This window comes from Haliaeetus albicilla, chromosome 4, assembly GCF_947461875.1.
Source record: "Haliaeetus albicilla chromosome 4, bHalAlb1.1, whole genome shotgun sequence".
Taxonomy (NCBI): Eukaryota; Metazoa; Chordata; class Aves; order Accipitriformes; family Accipitridae; genus Haliaeetus; species Haliaeetus albicilla.
In genome coordinates, this window is record NC_091486.1 from 13,567,301 (window position 1) to 13,590,735 (window position 23,435).

At 38.9% G+C, this 23,435-nt stretch overlaps 1 protein-coding gene across 1 annotated transcript in view; it reads right to left on the reverse strand.

Moving 5' to 3' along the window:
* The window catches only part of SLC49A4 (solute carrier family 49 member 4), a 66,120-nt gene that overhangs the window by 22,750 nt on the left and 19,935 nt on the right, over positions 1-23,435 (reverse strand). Inside the window, exons 2-4 of the mRNA XM_069780971.1 lie at positions 22,775-22,868; positions 10,042-10,310; positions 4,268-4,397 (exon numbers count right to left, since the gene is read on the reverse strand). Coding sequence (XP_069637072.1) covers positions 4,268-4,397; positions 10,042-10,310; positions 22,775-22,868 — 493 coding nt within the window. The remainder of the gene's footprint in view (positions 1-4,267; positions 4,398-10,041; positions 10,311-22,774; positions 22,869-23,435) is intronic.

The window sequence follows — 23,435 nt, forward strand, 5'->3', positions numbered from 1 at the left end:
ATCTGTGTAACCACAAAATGTGTCTCCCCCCATTCCCAAACAATTTACAAAAAATTGATATTGATCAGTACCAGTTCCTTGGCATGCAGTGACAATTTGATAGTACAGAGTTACAAAAGCCAAGAGGGGGAGAAACCTTCAAATACTCTCCAAAACATTCAGAGGTTTGCAGCTTACGCTGTTTTACTCCCCTAGAAGATCCATGCACAGCACACCAGCCAGCATTTTTTTGCACTGCTCTTTTTCACACATCCTCTCCTTGAATAACACATTTCTATCACATGAACATATCCTCCTCTTTCAATATCATTCATGTCAGATTTATTTTTTAATGCAAAGAAAAACAAATCCCAAACTTTCAGCTTTTCCACACACTGCTTATATTTCTCTGAATGCTAAACTGTTTGCTGTCTTCCTGACAACTTTTTTTGTCTCTTAAGAATACCATACTCTTATCCTAGTCTATCTTCTATCATCTTGCATGTCTTAAGGCAGGTTTTCTGATGCTATTTCATGCAACCCATGTAAAAGCTAATTCTACATCTGTAGAATAAAATAAAAGGGAAAGCGCCCATTTTGCTTGGATGTTATATAGCCATGTCGTAGATTGCAAAGAGAGAACAAGTCTGAATGTACTTTTCCAAAATAACGCTTGCTCAATATTCAAAATCTTTGGCCATCTGAACCTCAACTTCATTAGAGCTACTTTTGGAGGGGGCAAGTACTTTGTATCTTACTTGACTGAGATCTCCTGTGGCGTATTTGTCTCCTGTAACTCAGGCAATGAGACAGACTGGCACGTGGGATAGCTGCTCTGTGCCATGTCCAACTCCTAATACCAATACTAGCGAACCAACTCTGCATCATGACATCCTGCAGCGACAAAGGCTGCCACCCTCCTTTGTCTCCAGAATAAGGAAGGTAACCAGGAAAAAGGGTGCACAGCAGTGACAAAGCAGCACCGATCACCAGGTGTCATTCTGTCCCCTTGTCCAGCAATAGCTAGCACTGGCTCCATTAGAGTGCTGAAGCTATTTGAAACATGTACCTTAAGTAGCAGCTCCACTTTTCATGGCTCCAGTCACTTGTATTTGTTTTTGCAATTTTGCAATTGCTCCACTGAAAATAGAAAAATGTGCTGTCTGTCACACCATCAGTTGGTGAACCCACACTGTTTTCCATCGTATCAGCCCTTATGACAGAATATCAGCATTAGCCTCTCTGTTAAACCATTCTGCCGGAATACGAATTCACTTTTTCTGCTGTTTTTTAAGAAATCTACTTAACGCCACTAGAATCTGTAAGACAGGCTGGTTCAGAGGGGAGCCCCGTCAAAGTCAGTCACCATTTTCAGAGTAACTTTGATAGTGCTTATTAACATCAGGCACACTCTGAGCAGCTTCCATCACCGGATGGTGATGTCATATGAAAGTTTCATTAAAGAAATAATGATGCACAAAAACCCTGTTATGAAATTTCAAAATTGCTTACATAGTCCCTTGAAAATATAAAAGGCATGTCACTGGCTAAAAGCATCTAATTATTTCAAAGCAAAAATCACAATGTTTTCTGAAAGTGGATTTTAAGACTTATCAACAATTTACTTGTATTATTATTTTTTCCATGGAAATTTGTGTCATATTGTGAAATGGGAGGGGGAAAAAAAAAAGTCATATTTGCTTCACCCAAGAAACTGAGAAAGGGCACTGTACTTTTTCTAATGGAAATTCAAACTACACTTGTCACAGTGTGTGATAGACTGTTAAAAGATTTGGGCTTAGCTCCCAAACCATGACTAATCTGTCGTCTCCCACTGCAGGCTGAGAGAGCTGGTATCAGGAGATAACCAGAGATCAGCTAATCATTATAATCTGTCAGAAGCAGGAATCCTCCAAATCAGGAGGAAGACCCAAGTTCCTAAGCAAGTCCCAAAAAAATGGCCTATGAGGGATGGTTGACCCTAAGATGATATGTATAATACAGCTCTGCAAGAAGCAGCTTATGAAGATGACTGCTCAAGGACCTGAAGGCATGAAGGAGTGTGGGAGTTGCAAGGATGTGATAGATCCCTTTGGCGTCCAAGGAAAAAGGTCAATGACTTCAATGGTAAAGTTATGCTATGCAACTTTATTTTGAAGTAATAAAACTGCAGCCCAGGGGAGAGAAGAGGGAAATGATGAACATCTCAATTCTCATGAGTGTTATTTGGTGCATAGTTGGGTCAGCCCACCAGCTCACACACAACCTAAACGCCTTACACACAGTTCTTAAACCAGAGAGTAAGTCTGCAATAAGGGGAAATCATGATTTCCTGGTACCCATCAGCTGATTACCTTCAGCCTACATTACTAAGTCAAAAGAAAGGCTCTCTGTGCCAAGAATTATTAAGCCTAGATTAGGCAGGCAACAGAGCTTAGAAGCCCAACGAGCCAGATGATGGATTTCTCTTGAAGCATGGCAGATACCATTTTCTTTTATAAACCCCCCTTGCTTGATGGATTGTTGCTGAAAGGCTCCCCAAGATAAGTGGGTTTAATGATGAACTGTTGATTGTTTCATGTACAAAGGAATGAAGAAGTGCCTTTGATAAGGGGTAGCATGGAAGAATGCATAAAGACCAGAGGGAAGTGAGATATAATGATCTACCTGACCGCATTTTAAAAAACCTCTTGGTTCTTGGAGACACTATAAACTATGCTCATTATTTAAGTGTCCAGTTTGTTTTCTTAAGTTTCATTGATTGTGAATAGTAAGCCAGCTTTGCTGTTTACCTCCTGACCTTACCAGTATCTCAGGTCCACTGTTTACAACACTTTGAACAAGGAATCTAATGGTTATAAAGCTCCCAAATGGAGTACTGTCAACAGAAATTTTATATTTCACCTGCGGAGTCAGTTGCTGTTTGGATTTCTGTTCAACAGCAACATTTTTACAACACAGCCCTCAGGCAGGGTCTCACTGCACACCAGCTTGGGCGAGTAACAGCATTATTGTGTGTACTAAGTGTCCTTATGGGAATTGCTATTTTTTCATATCCTGAGTAGGTCACTTTGCAGACTAACCAGCCAGCTGTACTCACACCTTCTCCCAACTGCCAGCTTGCTCCAGGATGAACGCACAGGATTAAGCATCTTGTCAACTATTTACTCCCCCAAACTGAAACAAAAGCCTCCAAAAGCAAAAGAAAAAAAAACAATGACGACAAGGGATGAGCTGCTTTTGCTGGCTCTAAATACACTTAGAGAGTACAGCCCACAATAGGTCTGTAGTAACTAAATGCCTAGAGCTCCACAATTACCATGTTTCAAGCACCCCTTGGTATGCGGATTCAGCTCCTATCACTACGTCACCCAAGAAACAATTACAGCAAGAGTCTGAAGTCCCCCAGTGAAGTCAGCCATACTCCACACCATGGGAGAGGTTCTTCTTTGCCCCAGGAAGTTCATCTGTGCAGTATCACCTACAGGGCACAGGCCTTCACAATTATTCAGCGTTAATACAACAGTTGCTTTAGCTGTTCCTCTGAGATCAGATTCCCATTACACAAGACATCGTACAAACACTGCAGGGGACAGGACCATGTCTTACCAAAAGAGCCCAAGTGGGAGAAGTTGCAAAGCTGGAGATGTCACTTTCTTTATAAAATTTTTTTTAAAAACCCAAATTTAAGGGAAGCTAACTCATCTTTGAACCTGTCCAGAAATACATCTGGAGACACTTCTCCTATTCCCACTTCATGTTTTACCATACAATTAATGAGATTTAATAGATTATATAATGGTTTCAGACGGTTCATTCATTGCTCCCATGGCTGAATGAAAGCAGCTGAATACTCCTTTGAATGACAAGCAAACCCCAAATTCATTCCAACTTAATAAGCACAGAAGAAACCAGCTTATTAGTTAGTTATGCCCAGTGTTGTTAATTGTTATCTCACACCTAGCAGTACGCACACTGTTAACAATCTTGTATAACCTGATGTAACAGAAGCATTGCATAAGAAAAGCCGTGCTAACAGCATGACTAAAGCAGTGTTGGTGCTGAAGGACTCTGGCATGAAGGCTTGAGATATACCCAGTGATTTAAAATTTAATGTCTGCTTTTTGGCAGTTAGCATCCTTTTATGTCTCAGCATTAATATTTAATTTTATTTTGTTTAAAAGCACTATAAACCAACTTGTTTGCTCAATAAGAAGATTAAAGCACACTTTTTTTTATTTATTTAGGTGCTGATCTGCTTTGAAGTGGAAACCCAATGACGACCTACCTTAAGAGTCTGCAAAAACTTCTCCTGTAGCTGAGCCGTTGGCTTGCCGCAGCCACGCTGGGAGGGAATGGCGGGCGTGAGGGGAAGTAGGCCAATGCTGCAGAAAATATCAGGGAAACCATTCCAAATTCTAAACAAGAGGGCAAAGAAAAACAAAACCGAGAACAGGTGTTAGCATCAAAGACTTATTTTGGTACAGCATTGTTATCAGCCAGCCTTTGATACATAAATCCCACCACAAGTGCTCTACTGCTCCTGACAAGAGAACTCTATAACTTGAAGGAGAACTTCCTTTTTCCTCCCCAAGCAAGATTTCAAATTGAGATGGAGAATCAATGAGATGGAGAAGTACCAGCAGTCGATTCCAGTGACAGGAGCTGCAGAGAACCAGACTCGCACATGGGGAACTCAGTGAAGCAAAAGGAAAGATTTTGCTTTTTCTCTTTAGAGAAAACTGCATTATGAAGATTTGGCCACATTTCCTCATGATGGAAGTAACACAGTGCAGGTAACAGCGTGCTAGAGACTTTAAACAGATGGGACTGGGGAAGCCCCAGGGCATGGAATGACAATTACTCGGTGCACAGGATGACGAAGGCAAACGAAGGTCAAGCAAGGCAGCATCTTGGACACAAACAGTATTACATGATAACAGAAAGACAAAAGCATAGGAGCAGCCATGGCTCAGGAATAGAAAAAGCACAGGTAATAGGGAGAAAAATGAAAGAATAGAGCTGTTTGCAGATGCTCCTCTTGTTCAGCAGCAGGTATTCTAGATCTTTGAAAAACTGCATAGCAGAAATTTGGACCTGAACTTGCAAAGTGATGAGCACTTCACAGAAAATACTCTGCAAGCCCCGTGATCAGACATTCTGAGGAAAAACAACTCTACCCACAGTCAGTCTAATTAATTTGTTTTACAGGTCTTTTACAATGTATATCATGTTCTCCACAGTTCTCAATCCCAGTATTTCTCCTATCCCCTTTGAAAACAAGATTCTTTGCTGCTGGAGAGAAAAATGTATAGCTGAAGTGTGTTATCTTAAAAGAACCTGTGATCTTGTAACAAAGAAGTGTTCACCGACACCACAAATAAATTCCAGCAGAGCTGGATACTCAATCGCATTCATTTTCTTTTTTCTTCTTTTTTAATAAATCGATATGAACATGGCACTTTGCCAGCTCTTCTGCTAAACCAGAAGTAAATAAATTCAGGAAACTGAAAAGTAAATAACACTCAGAGTCTAAATGGATCAGCTGGAGATGGGGAAGGGAAATGAATGCTTCTATTTGGTATATGGAAAAAAAAGTCTACACCAAATTTCTTTTGAAGGCATACCAGGAACGTGACAATGCCATTCTTCACAATCAAATACTAAAGGATTCATTTTGAATTATGTGGTGTCTCTTTTCCTGCTGTGGTCTAATTACATGTTTTGAGGGTCAAGGGCACTTTCACTAGACCTTCTCACTCTATCTCCTCTGTTCTCCAGAAAATAGATTAATTTCCATCTTTGTGTATGTTGGTTTTGAGACCATGAGCAGCAAACAAAGAACTGGCTGTAACTGATCATCCCAGATCTAAGAAAGGGATGAGATGTTTTGTCACTATAGGATGATACTAGACAGGGAAGCAAGGCTTGCCAGAAGCTGTTTATCCCCTTCTCCTCCATCTAGGTCTACATATAGGTTTATAGGTATACATATGTACATGCATATGCACACTTTAATCACATATTAAAGGAAGATTTCAGACTGCAGACAGGTAGAGCTAACAAGAATGTGACCACCCAAACCCATAAACTTTGTCCAAGGTGCTTATTATTTAACTTTACTATACTGCAATGCCATAAGCGGAAAGGCTAGGTCTTTTTTCTAAAGAATGTAAAACACGTTGATAATTTTTTTAAGTCACAGTAATATTTTATAACAGGTGCCCATCTGGGGCCTCTTCTGTGGGTTGCCTCAAGATTCCTGCCAGTCAAATTGCTGCAGTAGGAGCAGTATAGTAACACTTAATTTTTTTTTTTTTTTAATTACTAAATGCAGCATGCAGTCCTTGTAGTACCTTCTTGCAACTCTTTAATGTTTCCCAGTGTTATACTTTCCAGGCTAACAAATTTGCCTCGCAAGCACTGCCCTCATGCACAAAAGAAAAGAGCAGAATTCACTTTGCAAACTAAAGCAGCTCCCTCTACTGCAGAATAAAAATCTTTAGTGCCATCTTAGCTTTGTGTATGACACTTCCATCTCTATCAGAAGTCCAGGTACTGCCAAACACATCCGATTTCTTACATGCTCCATTCATTCCTCATTAGGAAACCCAGACCTTTATCTCCATCATCATCATTTACTCTACCAGACTAGATAAAGAAAAATAATTCCCAGGACAAGTTTTAGATTGTTAGTAGGGAGTAAAAGTAAGCAAAAGAGAGAAGGTAAGAAATAGGTCAATATTGAGACTGAGGGAGCTGCAGTCACTAAAGAGGAGCTCTTCCACAGGAGCTACTGGCTTCTCAACAGTACAATGGATGCAGCATTCAGAATTGGGCAAGTCAGCACAAATTAGCGTGCAGAAACACATCCATGTGTATCTCTTGTTGAGAAGTGAATCTGGAACGCTTCACAAAAGCTGGGTACCACACCACAGTGTCCTGTGACTGTCAAAGTGGAGAGATGCCTACATCTTAGCCTAGGAAGTAGGCACCCTGCTGCCTGTGTAAGCCCCAAACTGAAAAAGAAAAGAGGTTTAGAGACACAAGCCTCCTTGATACAAGGTCTTTTTCCTTCAGATAGGCTACTCGTAGCACAAACACCTACCCAAACCCAGAAAACCCTCCTCCCGGTCTTGTCCTGAAATGTAAAGGCGGAATGAGGGCACTTTACACACACATGCTTTTTTTTTTAAAAACAAATAATTGTTTGACATTGATATTTAGGAAAGCACATTGCTAGAAGCTCTGGCTGCAGTCCAGAATAATTCAAGCTTCCTTATGCGATTCAGGTAATACAATTCAATCCTGATTTGCTACATCTGTACTATTTCAGTTGTGAACCAGAATGTGCAGCGACAGAAATGACACAGAAAGAGGCTGTGGTAATTCAGCTGAGCTCTTAGTCCACGTTTGAGATAAAGGAAGAGCAATTTATTAAAACACAGAAGAGACTGGAGTTAACAGAGCAATTTCAGAATGGATTTATAAGCAATTGCTTCGTAATCATGTTTGAGGTTAAGTCCTTGGAAAATTAGCACACTCTTGGCATGCTACTGATCCCAAGTTAACAATTCACATCATTACCATCTTTTAAAACTCATCACCTAACTTTTGGAGGCTGCTTATCTAGCGCTACCTCACACAAAAGCAACAAGCTCCATCACAAACACAACTCCGTTAGGAATGCAGAATGCTTATCCTGTGAAACTGGCTTTCCCATAGTATCTGAAAGAAGAAGTTCCACTAAGCCTGACCACGCTCGCTAAAGAAGCGGGGAAGCGGGACATTTAGGTCCAGCTCCTTGTTCTGCTACATTCTGTAACACTTCTACTAGTAATCTGTGAAGTCAATTTGAGCTTTGTTTTCTGCCCAGCTGATGAAGGGGACAAATAGTACCCTCCCACACCTACCAGGTATTTTTTGGTCTGCAGGTGAACAGAGCCATACATACATATATACGAGGCAGTCGCCCACCACGAGGCAGCCTTCCTTCCACCTCTGGAGCCCCACCAGGCATAGCAGAGCACAAGGGAGGCAGACGGTGGGGACCTTGCTCCTTCAGCTCTCTGGGGAAACAGGGATGAGGGGAGACAGGACAAATCCCACAAGAGATTCAAAGCAACCTCCTCTTTGACAGTTCCTACCAATTTTAAACCAGTTGGACGTTTTGCCACCGTCACTACAATTCACTGCAGGCCAGTAACATTCACAAACCAGCTCTTTTTCATTGCCTCAACAGCTAGAGGGGTTGCAACTCCCGAACAGACGCACCCCGTACGACACAATCACAAGCACAGCTGCACAGAGAAACCACCTCTGTTCAAAGCACTTTCAAACACTAAGAACTACAGGTGCCCCACAAAACGCATTTCCTAGGAAGCTGAAGAGCTGCTGCAGGATCATCTTATGCTGGGACCAACGATCCCAAACAGGTCTACAGGGTGTTCCCAAACCCTTGCCGGCTCAGAAAGGCAGAAAGAGCTGTGCTGAGACATGGGGCAGGCAAGGCACACCTCTGAACCTTGGTGGCAAGCAAGATCCATCTCAGTTTCTGAAGAAATTGCTTAGGAAAACCTCCCAGAAGAGAAAGTGAATCTAATGGGCTGCTGAAAGCAACATTTCTAGTGCTACCAGACTCAAAACAGTGGTTTTAGGCACAAAACTGTACTTTAGGCGGATGAATTCTCTCTCCATGGAAAAATCTGAAGAGGGAGAGCTAAAGCACTTCTCTAATCACTAGACTTTTCCTCCCGTTATCTACTGCTCCTCAGGACAAAAGCTGACTTGCCTTCATTTTTCCTTCTTTCACATTGGCCATTTTCATGTGCCATGAGATTTTTGAAGTCTAACATCATGTTTACCTCTGAAAAAGGCCTAAACAAACCCAAACTTCTTTGTTGTTCCAATACATTTGAGTCCAGTAAAAAGGAGGTTACTCAAAAATACTTGCTGAAATAGTGATCCAACTTCTACTACGCTTTAAAACAAACAGTAAAGTGGCCCTCACCCAAGAGGAGTATTAACTTGACAAAATTTCCGTAAGAATAACGTCCAGGAATAAATGATCACAAACAGCTAACTCAATCCCATAAACCTGCATATAAACTACACAGTGTGTGTATATATATATATATATATTTTAAGACTTCTGGAACACTTAGGGCTAACTCCTGGCTGAATTTCAGAGGCTGCAATTATAAGGGGGGGAAGAACCCAACCAAATGTGCAGCTGCCATGACATAGTAAAGTTCAGCTGCTCTTAATGCTATACCAATTCATATCTACTAAGAATCAGATCGTAGACTCTTAAGCCACTTAAGCAACTCTTTTTCCTTAAAACTTGCTGCTAATTTTTCTAAGTGACACAAAGAGCCGTAGAAGCTATTGCATGAAAAAGAGCAAGGACATAAAATCTATCAGGTGAATTTTGTATCAGTGTTTTTTTTTTACACTAAACTGTTGTCACTTCATTGAAATTGCTCATCACAAAAGAATTATGTGGTTTTAGTTAAAAAAAAAATCTACTGAGTTTTAATTTCAATGTTAGATTCTTAAATATTAATAATCTAATCACATTTGAAAGGCATATGCAAGTCATAAATTAAGGCTGATTTAAGCAGGAAAGAATTTAATGCTGAAAGACTTAAAGATTTCCATCCTTACAGAAACAAAGGAAAAAAACCCCAACCTGTCATGGACACATTTTTTTGATGAAAATTCAAGAAGCAGAAACCAGTTTGGAAGCTCAGGGAAAGCATAAGCTCTCCTAGCAGACATTTCTCCTAAGATTAGCCGATACAAACAACTGAAATACTTCATTTGGAATCAGTCTGTACAAAAGGCTATTTTTAAATCTTTCCTACACAAAAGGGAAAAAAAATTAACCCTTCCAATAGTACAACATTTTACCACTTCACTATTTTCATCACTCAGTAACTTTTCTGTGCAGACCAGCCACTAGAGGGTAGTGGTTCACAAGCACCAGACACACGCACAAAAGTATGTAAATTTTTCTTTTTCTTTTCTTTTTTTTTTTTTATTTTTATTTTTAAACCACACCTGCATACAGCACAGCCTCGATGCGGTCCTTGATGTGCTCATTGTTGCTCTGCGATAGCAGCGAGAGGTGAGATGTTCCATTAGGAGATGGCACTACAAGAGGTCCCACTAGAAACGCGCCAGCAGCGCCCAGGTAATTGAGCAGCGATGCGATGGCTGTTGCTGTGGCACGTTCATCTGGAGAAAACCACGTCGTGGAAAGAAATGGTGCTGCATTCATCACAGTTGGGCCCGCCAAGCCATTTAACAGCTGCCCTCCGTGAATCAGCCTGGAATAGAGAATAGAGACCACAGTCATTTGGATGACAATTGCTTGCCTTTTTTTTCTTCTTTTTTTTCTTTTTTAATTAAAAAAGCATGTAAGATATTGAGTACTGGAGACAGAGCAACTGCACAAAGAAATTAAAGTCCTGTGCAAAAAAAGGATATTCTATACACTGAGAAGCCCAATTAGACTGATTTAAAGAATCCAGAGCTACTCTGGTCTCATTACCTCAGATAAATGGAGAAGCAAATGTTCTCTTCAAAGCAGTAAAGGAAGAGGGAATAAAAGGGACTTTCTTTGCAGAAAAAAGGTATCATGATAGGATAAAAAAGTAGAAAAGGTGTAGCAGCAGGAAAGCTTTAAATTACAAATGTCTTAAACCTGACCCCTTGCCTGCATAAATCCCAACAGAAGATTCAAATTAGTTACAGCAGATCCAAAATTGAAACACTTCAGAAAAATACTCTGCATATTTTTTCACTGCATTATTTATTTTTATTTACACACTCAGATGAGCTCTATGTGCCTACAGATGAGGAGGCTGGGCTGTTGAGGCTTCCAAGAGAATCGTCTTCTCCAGCAATCTGGCCATTCTCAACACACTGTTGAAACAGCCAAGCAAACCCAGATTTTTCTCATTTCTCAGACTCATTGGGATTTAACAGATAAGGCTGGTGACAGAACAGAGAGAGTACTTCCAAGCAGTGAAGTCTCTGCAAACTTTGGCTTAATATTAGTACAATGAGCACATACAGAAAGGACTTTTTGAAGGCTCTTCTACACGTGGAAGTCAGCCAGAAACCTTCCACTGTGACTTTTCCAAAAAGTGATCAGCCGTGAAAGGCAAAAGCATTTTTAAATTTATATAAAAACTTCATGTCTAAAAAACAACTAGCGAGTCAAACAAAACATTGCAACCCTCCAAAGTAGATCCATCCATTGTGCAATAAAATTGTGGCAGATGATATTTTTAAATGGGTGATGTTTTTCTAAGCATAGCAGGAACTCGATGTTATTGCTGCAAGACTTGAGTTGTCAGACATAAAAAGCTACGGCCTGAAAATAGGGAAACATAAGCTAGCATTTAGGCAATGTTTCAAGCCACAAATGGCTGAATAATATACAGTGTAGCAGGAGTTTTTTAAAGCACACAAAGGAACAAAATATGCAAAAGAAATGCTGACAGACTCTTTATCAAATTAACAAGCTAGATTGCAATAAAAAGGAAGAGATGCTACTGATTCTCAGTGGATTAGAAATTAAATTTTTAAACAAAATTTATAAAAATATACAGAAAAAAAGAAAAAGCTATTACATATCATCTGAATGAAACACTTTCTGGGCTGGGACTGAAGTAATACCCACTCTCTAAATAAGATTGCTCTTAATAAGCAATTTAAATTTTTATTTTTATTTTTTTTTTAAGTTCACATAGTGAGGATAGATTTCATTGCTATTTGTTCATGATGTGGTTCAGACGGACATCACCAAGGCATGGTCAAGCCTTTTTAATGCTTGTTAAACTGGGGGCCCCAATGAAATAGCTTTAAATAAACAAAAAGCACTACCTAAATAATGCTCTGGTATAGTTTTCTGGAGGACACATTACAGGAATCCCTTATGGTTATTCTCCAACCCAGTGTACTTTGGACAAACCAAGGTATCCTTGTGCACTTTGGTATTTTCATTCTACTTACCTCACTACAGTAAGTTATTCTCAAACTTGTCCTAAACTGTTCCAGGGTATTTTCAGAGCTATGCTACATCACCAGAAACAGCTGCATTTCAGTAGCAAGTGACGTAACTACTACAACATATAAAGATTTTATTTTAGTATTTCCTTTGCTCCAAAGTGAATTTAATGCTTAAATTGTGGTTTTGTTATTGTATGCTAGGAAAACCGCGTCACCACAAAATAACCTTTATAGATATAGGTGCCATGCTATCACTGCTGTTCACTTATACCACTATGATAATACTGTTTTAATTCAAATATGCCTACTCTATAGAAATCCTAAGGGCAAATAAAACTCACTAAAATCAGAAAAAAAATACAATAGTTCTTCCGCAGCGCCTATGAGCATGTAGACACTTCATCTGGTAGAAGAAGAAAAGTTTTGTAAAAAAAACCCCAAACAATCAACCAACTCTCTCCTGCCTTGCCCTGCTTCGTGTGCTGTTCCCACGGATTTGCCTTTCCATCTGCATTTTTGGCATTTACGAAGCTTGACATTATCATCCAGGATTGAGCATCTCTTATCTTTATGTTGCTTAATATTTCAGGTCTAACATATTTGGGTTAATAAACACTATTTTCAGACTAAATTGCCACCGATATACAGACTACTACTTCAAATATGTCTGCATATAGTAACAGCCTAAATCTTATTTTATCTGTTTTTCAATACTGGCTTGAATTAAGCTACTTTTTCCTGAGAAAAAGATTGTTTGCATTGTTCCTCTACACATCCTTAACTCATTTCCCTAGAGAGGCAGGGATGAGAGATTCAAAATGCAATTCAGTGCATTTACTATGCTGCTACTCCAAGAGACATATGTAGCAGCCGCGCCATCTGACAGAGAAATAAGAACGCAAGAGTACTGGTGGCTTTTTGCTGTTTGTTACAACATCTTATCATCACCGTGCTAGATTTTGGTCTCACAGCCCATAGGAGTCTCCTCTTGTACACCATCAGTGCTAAAAATTGCTCCAACACCAAGAGACACTTGTTCCTGTTACTCCCCAATTTTCTTCTTGTTTCTGCTACTGAAAAGGTGCAAAGAGCAACTGCATTTTCCCCTGTCACTATTTCAGTTTCATTCTGCACAAGATTTCTCTTCCTTGAGAAAAGGGCTAAAAAGATAACTTTAGCTCAGGACCCTACCCAGATGGAAGAATATTTTTCAGTCTTATTACACTAACTGGGTAATTTTCATCTGTTATTCATCTAGCTCTGTTCTGTTTTCAGATGCATTATTTATTCAATCATAATTTAACTATTTTCATGTATCAAAAAGCAGAAAGTTATCAAGTTCAAATAACAGAAAATAATACAAGAGTAAAAGGCTTTTTAATCACAATCATGAAAGAGAAAATTGGAAAAAATAACACCACAAATTCATCCCTGACTTACAAAATAATTGATGACTGTCTAGCTTAAAGCAAAAGTGGGGAAGTAAACATCTACCCCAAATATCTTGGTTTTAACCATTTCAGAAGCCAGGTCAGGTACTCATTTCAAAATTTCAAAGTTTTTGCACACCTGACCTCTGCATTAATGAATTTGTGTGCTCTGCCAAACTTGTAACTTGCAGTTGAACACGAGCCTTAAGAAAATTATCTGAGGACTGGTTAAAATGCTAGTGTGAAATATCACATGCCAGAGCATCACAGTAATGGATAACTTGCACATTTACATTAAGTATATACCTATCTATCGATATAAAAAAAAAATACACAGATGTATATATATACACACACACACACACCTTTGCACAAAATAAAGATCACATTTGTTCCTAAACTGGCCTCTGAATTGCAAAAAGATAGAACAAGGGATAGTTCAAATAGAGCAATAGAAATTAGAGAAGAACAACTCTTACTCTACTATATTGACAAAAATTTGGAAAAGAGGTGACAAGTCACATTATAAATAACTTAAATTATATGGTTTTCATCACTTCCCTGAGAGCAGACTCTATATGAGTATTAAGAAGTAACCTGGTTATACCTGCTTTATTCACTCCCTGCTGTCACACTTGCAATATCCTAATAGGCAACAACAACAAAAAAAACATGTAAGGCCATAAATGCTGAAATTACAGTATCACTGAGCAAACTGGGTATGAAAAAAGTGAGATTATACAGGAAAAAGGTTTTAGTGATTGATGATAATACCATATAGTTAAGATGGGAAAGAGCTTCCATTTACCGTCAGCTTTATTTATCTTTTTCTCCCTATATGGGTTTTCATGCATGGTCACAGTCCCATCAGGTATTGGATTTGGTAAGCTATTTAAAAGCTATATAAAAAACCCAGACATTTAGTGTTTCTACCACAGTATGCCCCATGCCTGGATTTTGGAGAATTTTAAATGACAGAAAATCTCATTCGTTTCTGTACTCAGATGGGGAAACAAAGGCAACAGTAGAGGGAAAATGACTTACTCCAAAAATTACTTTTAATACAACGGATTTAAACCACAACACTAAAATCAGTCTCCAAAGCTCAGTTCTAAGACATGTTAATTGAACTTGTTTTGGGAAGGCTAGGACTGGAAAAGTCATATCAGTATTTTAACGCTGATTAACAGAGTGGAAAAAGCGTTTTCATCTTTTCTTTGGCAGGCAACACAGGGGAAGAGTGAGGCCATCGGCCCCAGTGAATTGCTCTGACTCTCTAAACATGGATTTTCTCTACCAGACTCTGATCAGCCCCCAGCCAACTGGGAAATTAGGTTTCTCTGGGTCCTAGGAGGGAGCAGAGCTCATCTCGAGAGCCTTGTGAAGATGTGATTTTGGTGCAGGTTTTCTTCCTTCAACTCTTACCATGCTTTTCCTACTAGCTGCCATGAGAATTGACCACTGAGTCACTATTCAAACTTCTATACAAATGCAATGAAAAAAACCCCACTAATTCAGTTTTGCCACTGTTTGGCAAAGTGTGAGGAGCAATGAAGTTGCTGATAGTTCTAGTCTGCTGCTGCATGAAGACAGCGCAGTAGTGTGCCTCTTAGTCTGGAAAAGTTTAGTAGATTAATCGCTGATCCCAACAATTAACGAAAAAAGTGATTCCGGATAAAGAAGTTAATGTTTTACAGAAATAGATGTCTGATTTTTCTTTCACATGCCTGACATTTTCACTCATTGAAAGAAGTGGATTGTTCAACTCCTGCTAATTTGGAAGACAAATAAGTTTATATAGTGATTAGCTCATTGTGGGAACTACTGGAAGCAAATGAAAGAGACCCTTCCACTGGAGGACTTCAGAGCACTTTTCAAGTGCTATTGAATTTAGCCTCACTACATGGCAACAAAGCAAGTAAATAACTCCTATTCTAGAGCATCTACATTGATGTATGATGCAAGTTGCTTGCCCAGGAAAAGCAATATGAAAAGACAGGGACCACATTATACATTAGGAAATTTATTATACCCTGGAGGGAACTGATACCAGTTCTGTAAAGAACCACCTCTGATTTTTCACAATCAAGTTACTAGAAAAGGATAGAGCTTTTCCTTTAGACTCAAAAATAAATACAAGAAAAGAACCCTCTATTAAGTGGAACCTTTTCAGGTACTTTTCAAGGCAAAGAGAGAATTAGGGAGGTCAAATTCATGCTTTACAGCAAGTCATTGCTACGGAGTATGGGGAGAACCCAATGCAAATGCTGTTCTGTTCATAACCCAAAAAGAGTGCGGTAAGGCTCTATATCTGTAAAAGGACTGGAAAGAAAAATACCTCTGGGTAAAGCAATGAATTCATCTATTAAAAATAACATTCTGAAAGATGAATTTCATGGAAATGCACTTCCTTTCAATATTTTCATTAAATGATATATTTATACTACAAAAGCTTTATGCCTTCTGGATATTCATGGATTGAGGCCATTAGCATTTTTTAGCTTGTTTTTGATGCATGCGACCATTGATACGTGGAATAATTTAAAGCTGTTTTTCCCCATCAGTAAGAAAAATTATTACAAGCAGAAAGCCTGAGTCACTGTGTGGTACATTATCTCCAGCAATAAAGTGAAAAAGAAAAGAGAAAAACTTAAAAATGTACTTTTGACCATTTTCATCAGGAACTGGGCTCACATTTCACCCCCTGTACAAACCATGGCCTCAGCACAGTCAGTCACATCATTATGGGAGCAGACTTGGAAAGGACCATAGCATCTCCCAGGCATCCCAGCCTCATGCCTCCTCTCCCACTCTTAAAGAAAACAGCAAACAAATTTGCAATGGTCTGAAAAACGGGGAGTTATGGTTTTAAATTTAAAAGGATTGGAAAAATGGAGTTACTTCAAAACTATTATTACTGAGAGCCTGCCAAGAGAAAGAGAAGGATTTGCAAGGAGAGGAAGCAGCAATCTCAGGCTGAGACCCTGATGTCTCTGTCAGACATCCTGATGGAGAAAAGGGACAAGGTGGGCGTACAGCAAGACCCCTGGCAGTACGGTGACAAATTCACTCACATCTCCACATCATCATGCAGCCATCCCAGCTGTCACACGGCTCAGAAGAAGGTTTCTTCACTTAAAGCTTTATCCAAGTTTGAATGATGAGGGCACATGAAATCAAAGCTTCTTTTTGGCAATTTTTTATTAGAAGTTGGGGGTTTTTTTGGTTTTTTTTAAAGCTAACCCACTCCAAAAACTCGTTATTAAAAGAAGCCACCTTTACAGCAACACTAACAGAAGACACGCTCATCAGATATGAACAGATCCATGATAAACAGCATTGCTGTACACACAAAGTAGGCAATTACATTATGGGCTAATGAGGCAAAACATACTGAAACAAGTTATCAGGGAAGGGCACCAGGACTGGCTGCTATCAGGGCTGCCATGTGAGAAAGCTGATGGAGATTACTTAGCACAAAATAGGTCCTCAGTAGGATTTTTTAGTAAAAGAGTAGGAGTGTACAGGAGATACAGAAAATTAGGGAATGGGATAAGCAAGGCCTATTTAAGCATTCCTGAACAATTTTTCTTAGGCCAGTGAAAGAGCAAGAGCGTGTTTTTGATTAGAATGCACCAACTTCAATATAAATTCAATTAATATGAATTCTTCTTTAAGGACAAAAATTAGCCAACAGAGTATGAGTCACAAGACTAAGGCAAAGAGCTCAATATGATTAAAAAAAATAAAAGCTTTCTACAGTTGAGGATAACACCTGCCATTATATTAGATGGAGCTAAATATCCCACAAAGAATATAAATTCTCTTCCCTTCCACCATAGGCTTCCCTTCCAGCATAGGCTTATACTAGCTGAGGCCTTGTAGAAATGCTGCCCATTAAATACTGCTGCAATACTAAGCCCTTTCTGAGATTTCAGAGTGTCCTTTAATGTACCTACTGGACTTACCACTCAAAGAACTTTCACAGGGTCTGTAAATTGCTAATTCAGCAGCTACCTCCGTCGCTATGGGAGGCAGATGACACCCACAGTGCCACGGCCAAAATCCAGCACAGGAGCAAGAAGAAAGAGTATTTATCACAAAACTGTCAAGCAGTCTCCATCAACAAATAAGCAAAGCAGGAAAAAATTGCCACCACTTAGGAACAACTCACAGGACCTCTCATCTAAAACAGCAGCTTCGGAACAGAGGTTAAAAAATAAAACCTGTGTACAAGATGAAGCTGGTGGAGGTAATAAAAACAAGCTAAACTGTTAAGTTACTGGGGTATAAAAGTTAAACACTCCCCATGAGAACCTACCTGTGAATGACCTGTTTCCTTTTTTTCCCCACTTACCTCTTTTTCTGATACTATGGATTAACCCAGCTCAGCCTTCCCCCAGCACTGCAGCCAAATCACAAACCAGCAAGTGCCATCAGCACCAGGCAAGTGCTCCATCTTAACATCTTCCTCCTATGCTCACTGAGCTACAGCACACAAACAGGTATGTTTATTCATCTTTTTACTCCCAGAACCACACTTTAGATTAAATACTTTTTTCATTTCTCTTCCCCAGTGAGTTAGGCAGTGCACAAAATGCTCACTCTCTCTTTATTTCTTACATGCAGATTCTTCTACCATCGTCTCCTAAAAGGCTCTTTTCATTCCCTGGAACATTTTAATCCCTCGTCTCCACAGCTGCTCCAGTTTGGGGTGGTTTTTTGAGCACAGAAGTGTGTTCAGTATTGCCAGGGACTATGAGAATCCTAATTATGTCTTATCTTTACTGGAATTACCTCTTCCTGAGGTAATTTCATGCATGAGAATGGTGGCTCATGGTTGTTTTAGGATCAGGAAAGACAAATAATGAGATGATCCCATGCCATTCTTTAGGCTTTCAGGGATGAAAAAGGGAAAACGTGTAACTATTAAACAGTAAGTCTAACAGGAATAAAATGCAAACTAGGTTGCAACTAGCTAACAGAAACAAAACGTACCAAAGATGTGGCAAGAGCAAATCTTCAAATATAATAAAGGAAAAAGTTAACATCAATATATCTAAGAGTAGGCAAAAAAATTCAAAATCCTAAGAAATGGTATTATTAAAGAAAAAAATCTTTACAGGATCTACCAATTACTGCTGTGTCCCCCATAAATGACTTTGTAAATAACCGCTCCTGTTTCCACTGTAATTCTCCATGTTATTGTTTTGCTGGCTTCCCAACAAATGTTTTAATAGTACTTATTGCCAAGGAGTGCCCTCTCACTGCCATGACTCAAGGTCGTCAGTAACTACTTCTCTGTTGTGAAATCTAAAGTGAAGGCCAAACACAACCAGCCCACAGTATACTAAGTTCTAATAAATTGCTTAATTAATAGATTCAATACAAATGACAAATTATGTTACATCCTTTACTTCCATGTCTTTAATTATCCTGTCTTTCAAAACATTTTAAGAAGTCTTACATCACACGGTCAGTTTTAAAAGCCACAGATTTATGGCTATGGGCCGATTTCATCATTTATTTCCTTCTTTCTTATAAGTTTCAGCTCATACAGCTTTTTGCCTAGATTTATTATTTTACAATCATATGGAAGACCTAAGCTGTATGTAAACCTATTCCTAAACACAGAATATGAGATAAATATGAAGTGTTATGTGGGGAGAAAAAAGCAATCCTGATTTTGTCTATTAAAAAATGGCCTCCCAGTAATGTTAATGTTCAGGATAAAATAGTCACATTCTAAAAGAGTCCAATGAGAATATTCACTCAGTGCCAAGCAGTAGTCAAAAAGGAAAGGACTGGACAAAATGCAGGCAAAAAGCATTAGCGATGCTCTTGCAGGGAAGGGAAGAAGGTACAAGTTCAGGAATGGTACAATTTGATAATGTCTTTTTTTCATGTTCTATATAATACACATAAACTATGAACTAAAAAAAAATAGGTGTGACAAATGAGGTTTTCATAACATTTAGAAAGGAATAATGGTTTGGGGGTTTTATTTTTAAAAGTCAAATTTACTGTCACATAACTGGCACATTTGACAGACCCAGAAGCACGTGGTACATAAGAAAAATTCTTTTTAACCTCCTTGTCTGTATGATACACACAGTAACCTCACAGGTTATTGGGCTGGGGAGGAAAGCAGGAAAGTAAGAGCATATGTGTACATGAGAGGGACTTTACTAGTCCATGTATAGGTTGGTTCCTCAACTTCCACAGTTGAGGAAGTCCATACTTCCACATTTTTGTCATGCACTCCCTCTTCAGCCTTCACTGAATTTATGCAGTTCTGGCACGGATTCCCAGTACGGTTTTAGGTCACACACTGGCAGAGAATGAAAATTGACCATAAGGAACAGCTGCTTCAAAAGACACACTCAAATATGCAACGTGAATTCTCCCTCATACAAGCCATGCATATACATGGGCATCGAATGAACTGAAAACAGAGGTTAACATTTGTGTTTAAAACATGACTCGGAGAACTGAAGACAGGCTACTGTTACACGCTAGAGCCAAAAGAATAATTACAGACTAGAAAGGAGCTTAAGAATGCACTTGGATATTACAGGTCTGTGTGAGATAAGGAGCATAAAGCAGTCAGGATTAATAGTCAGTCTTAACAGTGATTTCCTCACGTCTGTGATTGCTCTGATAGGCAATGGGCTTTAGTAGCTCTCCTTAATGTTAAATTACAAGAGCTTAGGGAGCAGAGAGAACTACAAAGTAGGAAAAAAAAAACCCTAAACCTGACAAACCTCATGAACATTCTTGTAATTTTATGTACCTTAACTCTGACATAAATGTCCCGTGGAAATCCTTCAGCATATTACTGCAGATTATCCAGGGACTGACAGAACACATTACAAAAACACATGCAAAAACATTTAAAGAAATTCCAGTTACACAGACTTCTGAAATACTCCAGTATTAGCTTGTGTGTGATCTTGTTCATCTGACTGGCTCTGTAATGTTCAAGCTGTCATATGAACGCATATACATATTCAAAGTGCATAGTTTAGTGTTCCACCGGTTGTTGCTAATGCATTAAGCAGTAATGCTTATCTCAAAAACACTATTTTATTTGGTATTATGCTTCCAGTAATTGATGAAAATCGGCCTTCAGTCTTAGCCCTCAAAACAGTGCAGGTTACCTGGTATAATATCGTAAGTCTGTACAATTCTTTACGATGTCTCAAGAAACCTTCACTGAAAACCATCCTTTTGCTTCACACAGTTATAATTAATTCTCTGTAGATTTTTAATCAAACTGTGTAAAAGATCAAACTACTTCCTCAGGTAGAGCTGCAATTCTTGAAAATGTCTCTTTTTTTGGAGTAGGCTAAGTAAGCAAATTTATCAATTTCAGCTGAAGATGATGCATATTTTCATAGCATGAATAAATGAAATCTGTAACCTTTTCCATCAGGATTCTGGTCATGCTCTCTTTTTTTTGCCTATATAGTTTTCAATAAAATGTTTCATCATATTTTAGGCATCTCGTCAGACTCTATACAGTCCACAGCCTTTCTTTCCCCAGTTAAAGAAGCTGTTCTTTGAATGTTTCTCCTCAGGCATTTATTTCATTGTTCTCCTAGGTCTCCTCACTGCAGTTATACTGGAAAACCTTGTTTAAAGGTGATCACAACATGTGGAAACTCTCCTTCCCACTCCCCAAATGATACCTCACATCTAAATCTCATTTGGGAATTTCTTCTCGGGTTCTTACAGTCTTCATCTTTGCTTTGGTAAAGTCTAGGGCAGCACAAGTCTTCTGGCATAAATCATAAATGAAAAGCTAAATAAGACACCACATTTCATTGCATTTAAGCCACCTAGCCCATTTAAAAGATATATATATATTTAATCCAAGATTGGTCAGAATGGATGAACTGGATGTTGAGCACCCCTTAGCATCTTGAGAAAAGGTAAAACAAGGGCACAATGAGGACAGCTCTTCCTGACCACCTTAACAGTACATTTTCACCTTAAGGGTCACTGTGAATGGTAGCACAATATGGTTAGTTCAGCCTCCCCTGCTCACAGAGTCCTTGAACACTACATTGAAATAGGCAACGCTGGGCAGCTAACATGAGGAGCACCTTGGGTTTCCTTATACCCTCACTAAGCACCTAAGAACTGAAATCGCATCCCCCCCTCTACTTGCCACACTGCACTTAGTTTAATAAGCCATTCATTACATACTAGGTACTTACTCCTGATCAGGGCCAGTTTTACAATCAACACAGTTACTACATTCTCAGCCCTCTGAACCTCTTCCTTTGTTTTACCCATGGTACCCAGTCATCTGCTTTCTACTTCACACCAAACATTTTCTTTCTCAACTTAAAGGTTTCCAAGCAGATTTTCAGGGTAAGCAATACTAAGGGAAAAAAGGAATTTGCTGAAATAATACAAGGACTGCCTGGAAGCTGACTAGAATTCAAGGGGCAGGAGTGGGGGTTGGGGGTGGGAGCAGTGTTCACATAAAACCCTTCTGTGAATAAGTTCTTTTCTTAGTGCTTACATATTATGCAAGCATAACTAGTGAAGAGCTAGTGCTACTACTGTTTTTAAAGAAGCAGAAAAATCTAGTGATGCCTGTACACCTTCCTCCTTCAGCATGAGAGGCAAAAGAAAGTTAAGTGAACAAGTGATCCATATTCCCTGGCTGTACAAAACAAGTGCTACTCCTGTACTTAACGAGGATTCACAAGTTCAGGATACATCGACGAGATGATTTAATTATTTGGATTGTGTGATTTTTAGGAAGGAATCTGTCTCTATCACAAACTCTTAAATTGCATGTGTACAGAAGGCATTCATTTCGACCACAGAGAAAGTACAAGACTACTTCAGAATGCAGACTGGAAGATACTGCATGAAAAAGGCCATTTTGCGTAAATTCATCAGGCTCACTGCACAATCCCATCATCCACTATGAGAAACATGAACTAATTATTTAATATTTACATACAAACTACATATTTTGGGGTTTTGTGGCATGGTTCCCTGTGTGATCTTGGGCTAGTTTCTGAACCTCTCTAAATCTCTGCTTCCTTGTTTGCAAAACAGATTAATAGTAGTTATGCAGAATGGGGTGAGGCTTAATTAACTCAAGTTAGTAAAGGGCTTTCTGATCATCAGATACTATGTAGAAAGACTAGAAAAATCAATTTAAGAAGCAAAGAAGCACGTAAGCCCATGTCCGCACAACAAACATTTGGCATATCAAATTCATACAGAAAATATGTATGAACATTTCTTTGCAGTAGCAGCAAAAATTATGTTAACAGAAAGTATAAAATATGTATATTAAAAATAACTAATTCACTTACTTCTTCCTAATTTCTAGGTCTGAAACTGGAACACATCTCAGGCCAGCTCCCAATACCATGAGAGATGATGTTAGTAACACCGTTACCCTCAGACCTGTGATGAAAAAACAACAGTATTTTACAAGTTAAGTCAGCGATGTTGGGGGGAAAAAAAAAAAGTTGATTAAATATATATATTTCCCTAAATATATATAGTGTCACAGAAGTAATGCTATCTCTTTCAAATCATAAACATTTAGGTGCTGATATGAATACTGATACATTATGAAATCCTGTGTTATTTTCTACACTTGCACTCCAGAATTACAAAGGCTTACTCTTGGCATGCTATTGCACAGGACTGTACCCAAAATCTTACAGACATTCTTGGAAGTGAAAAGTGGTAATGAAAGTATCATGAAAATGTATAATATTTCCTTTAGAATTAGAAGGATCAGGGAATATGCTCCAGTGTGTGATCTGAAATCTAGGTACATTCAACAAAAAATATGGACTTGTACATTCTTTTCCAACCACTTAATAAGTGCAGACACAGCACTGTTATTGTTTTCTTTCATAATGCAGATAGGCATTTCATCCTGAAGAAATAACCATTTACTCAGGGGAAGAAAGTGCAAGTATTTTTTAGCAGTCCTTGCAATTAGGCCAGGTTTTCGCTGCG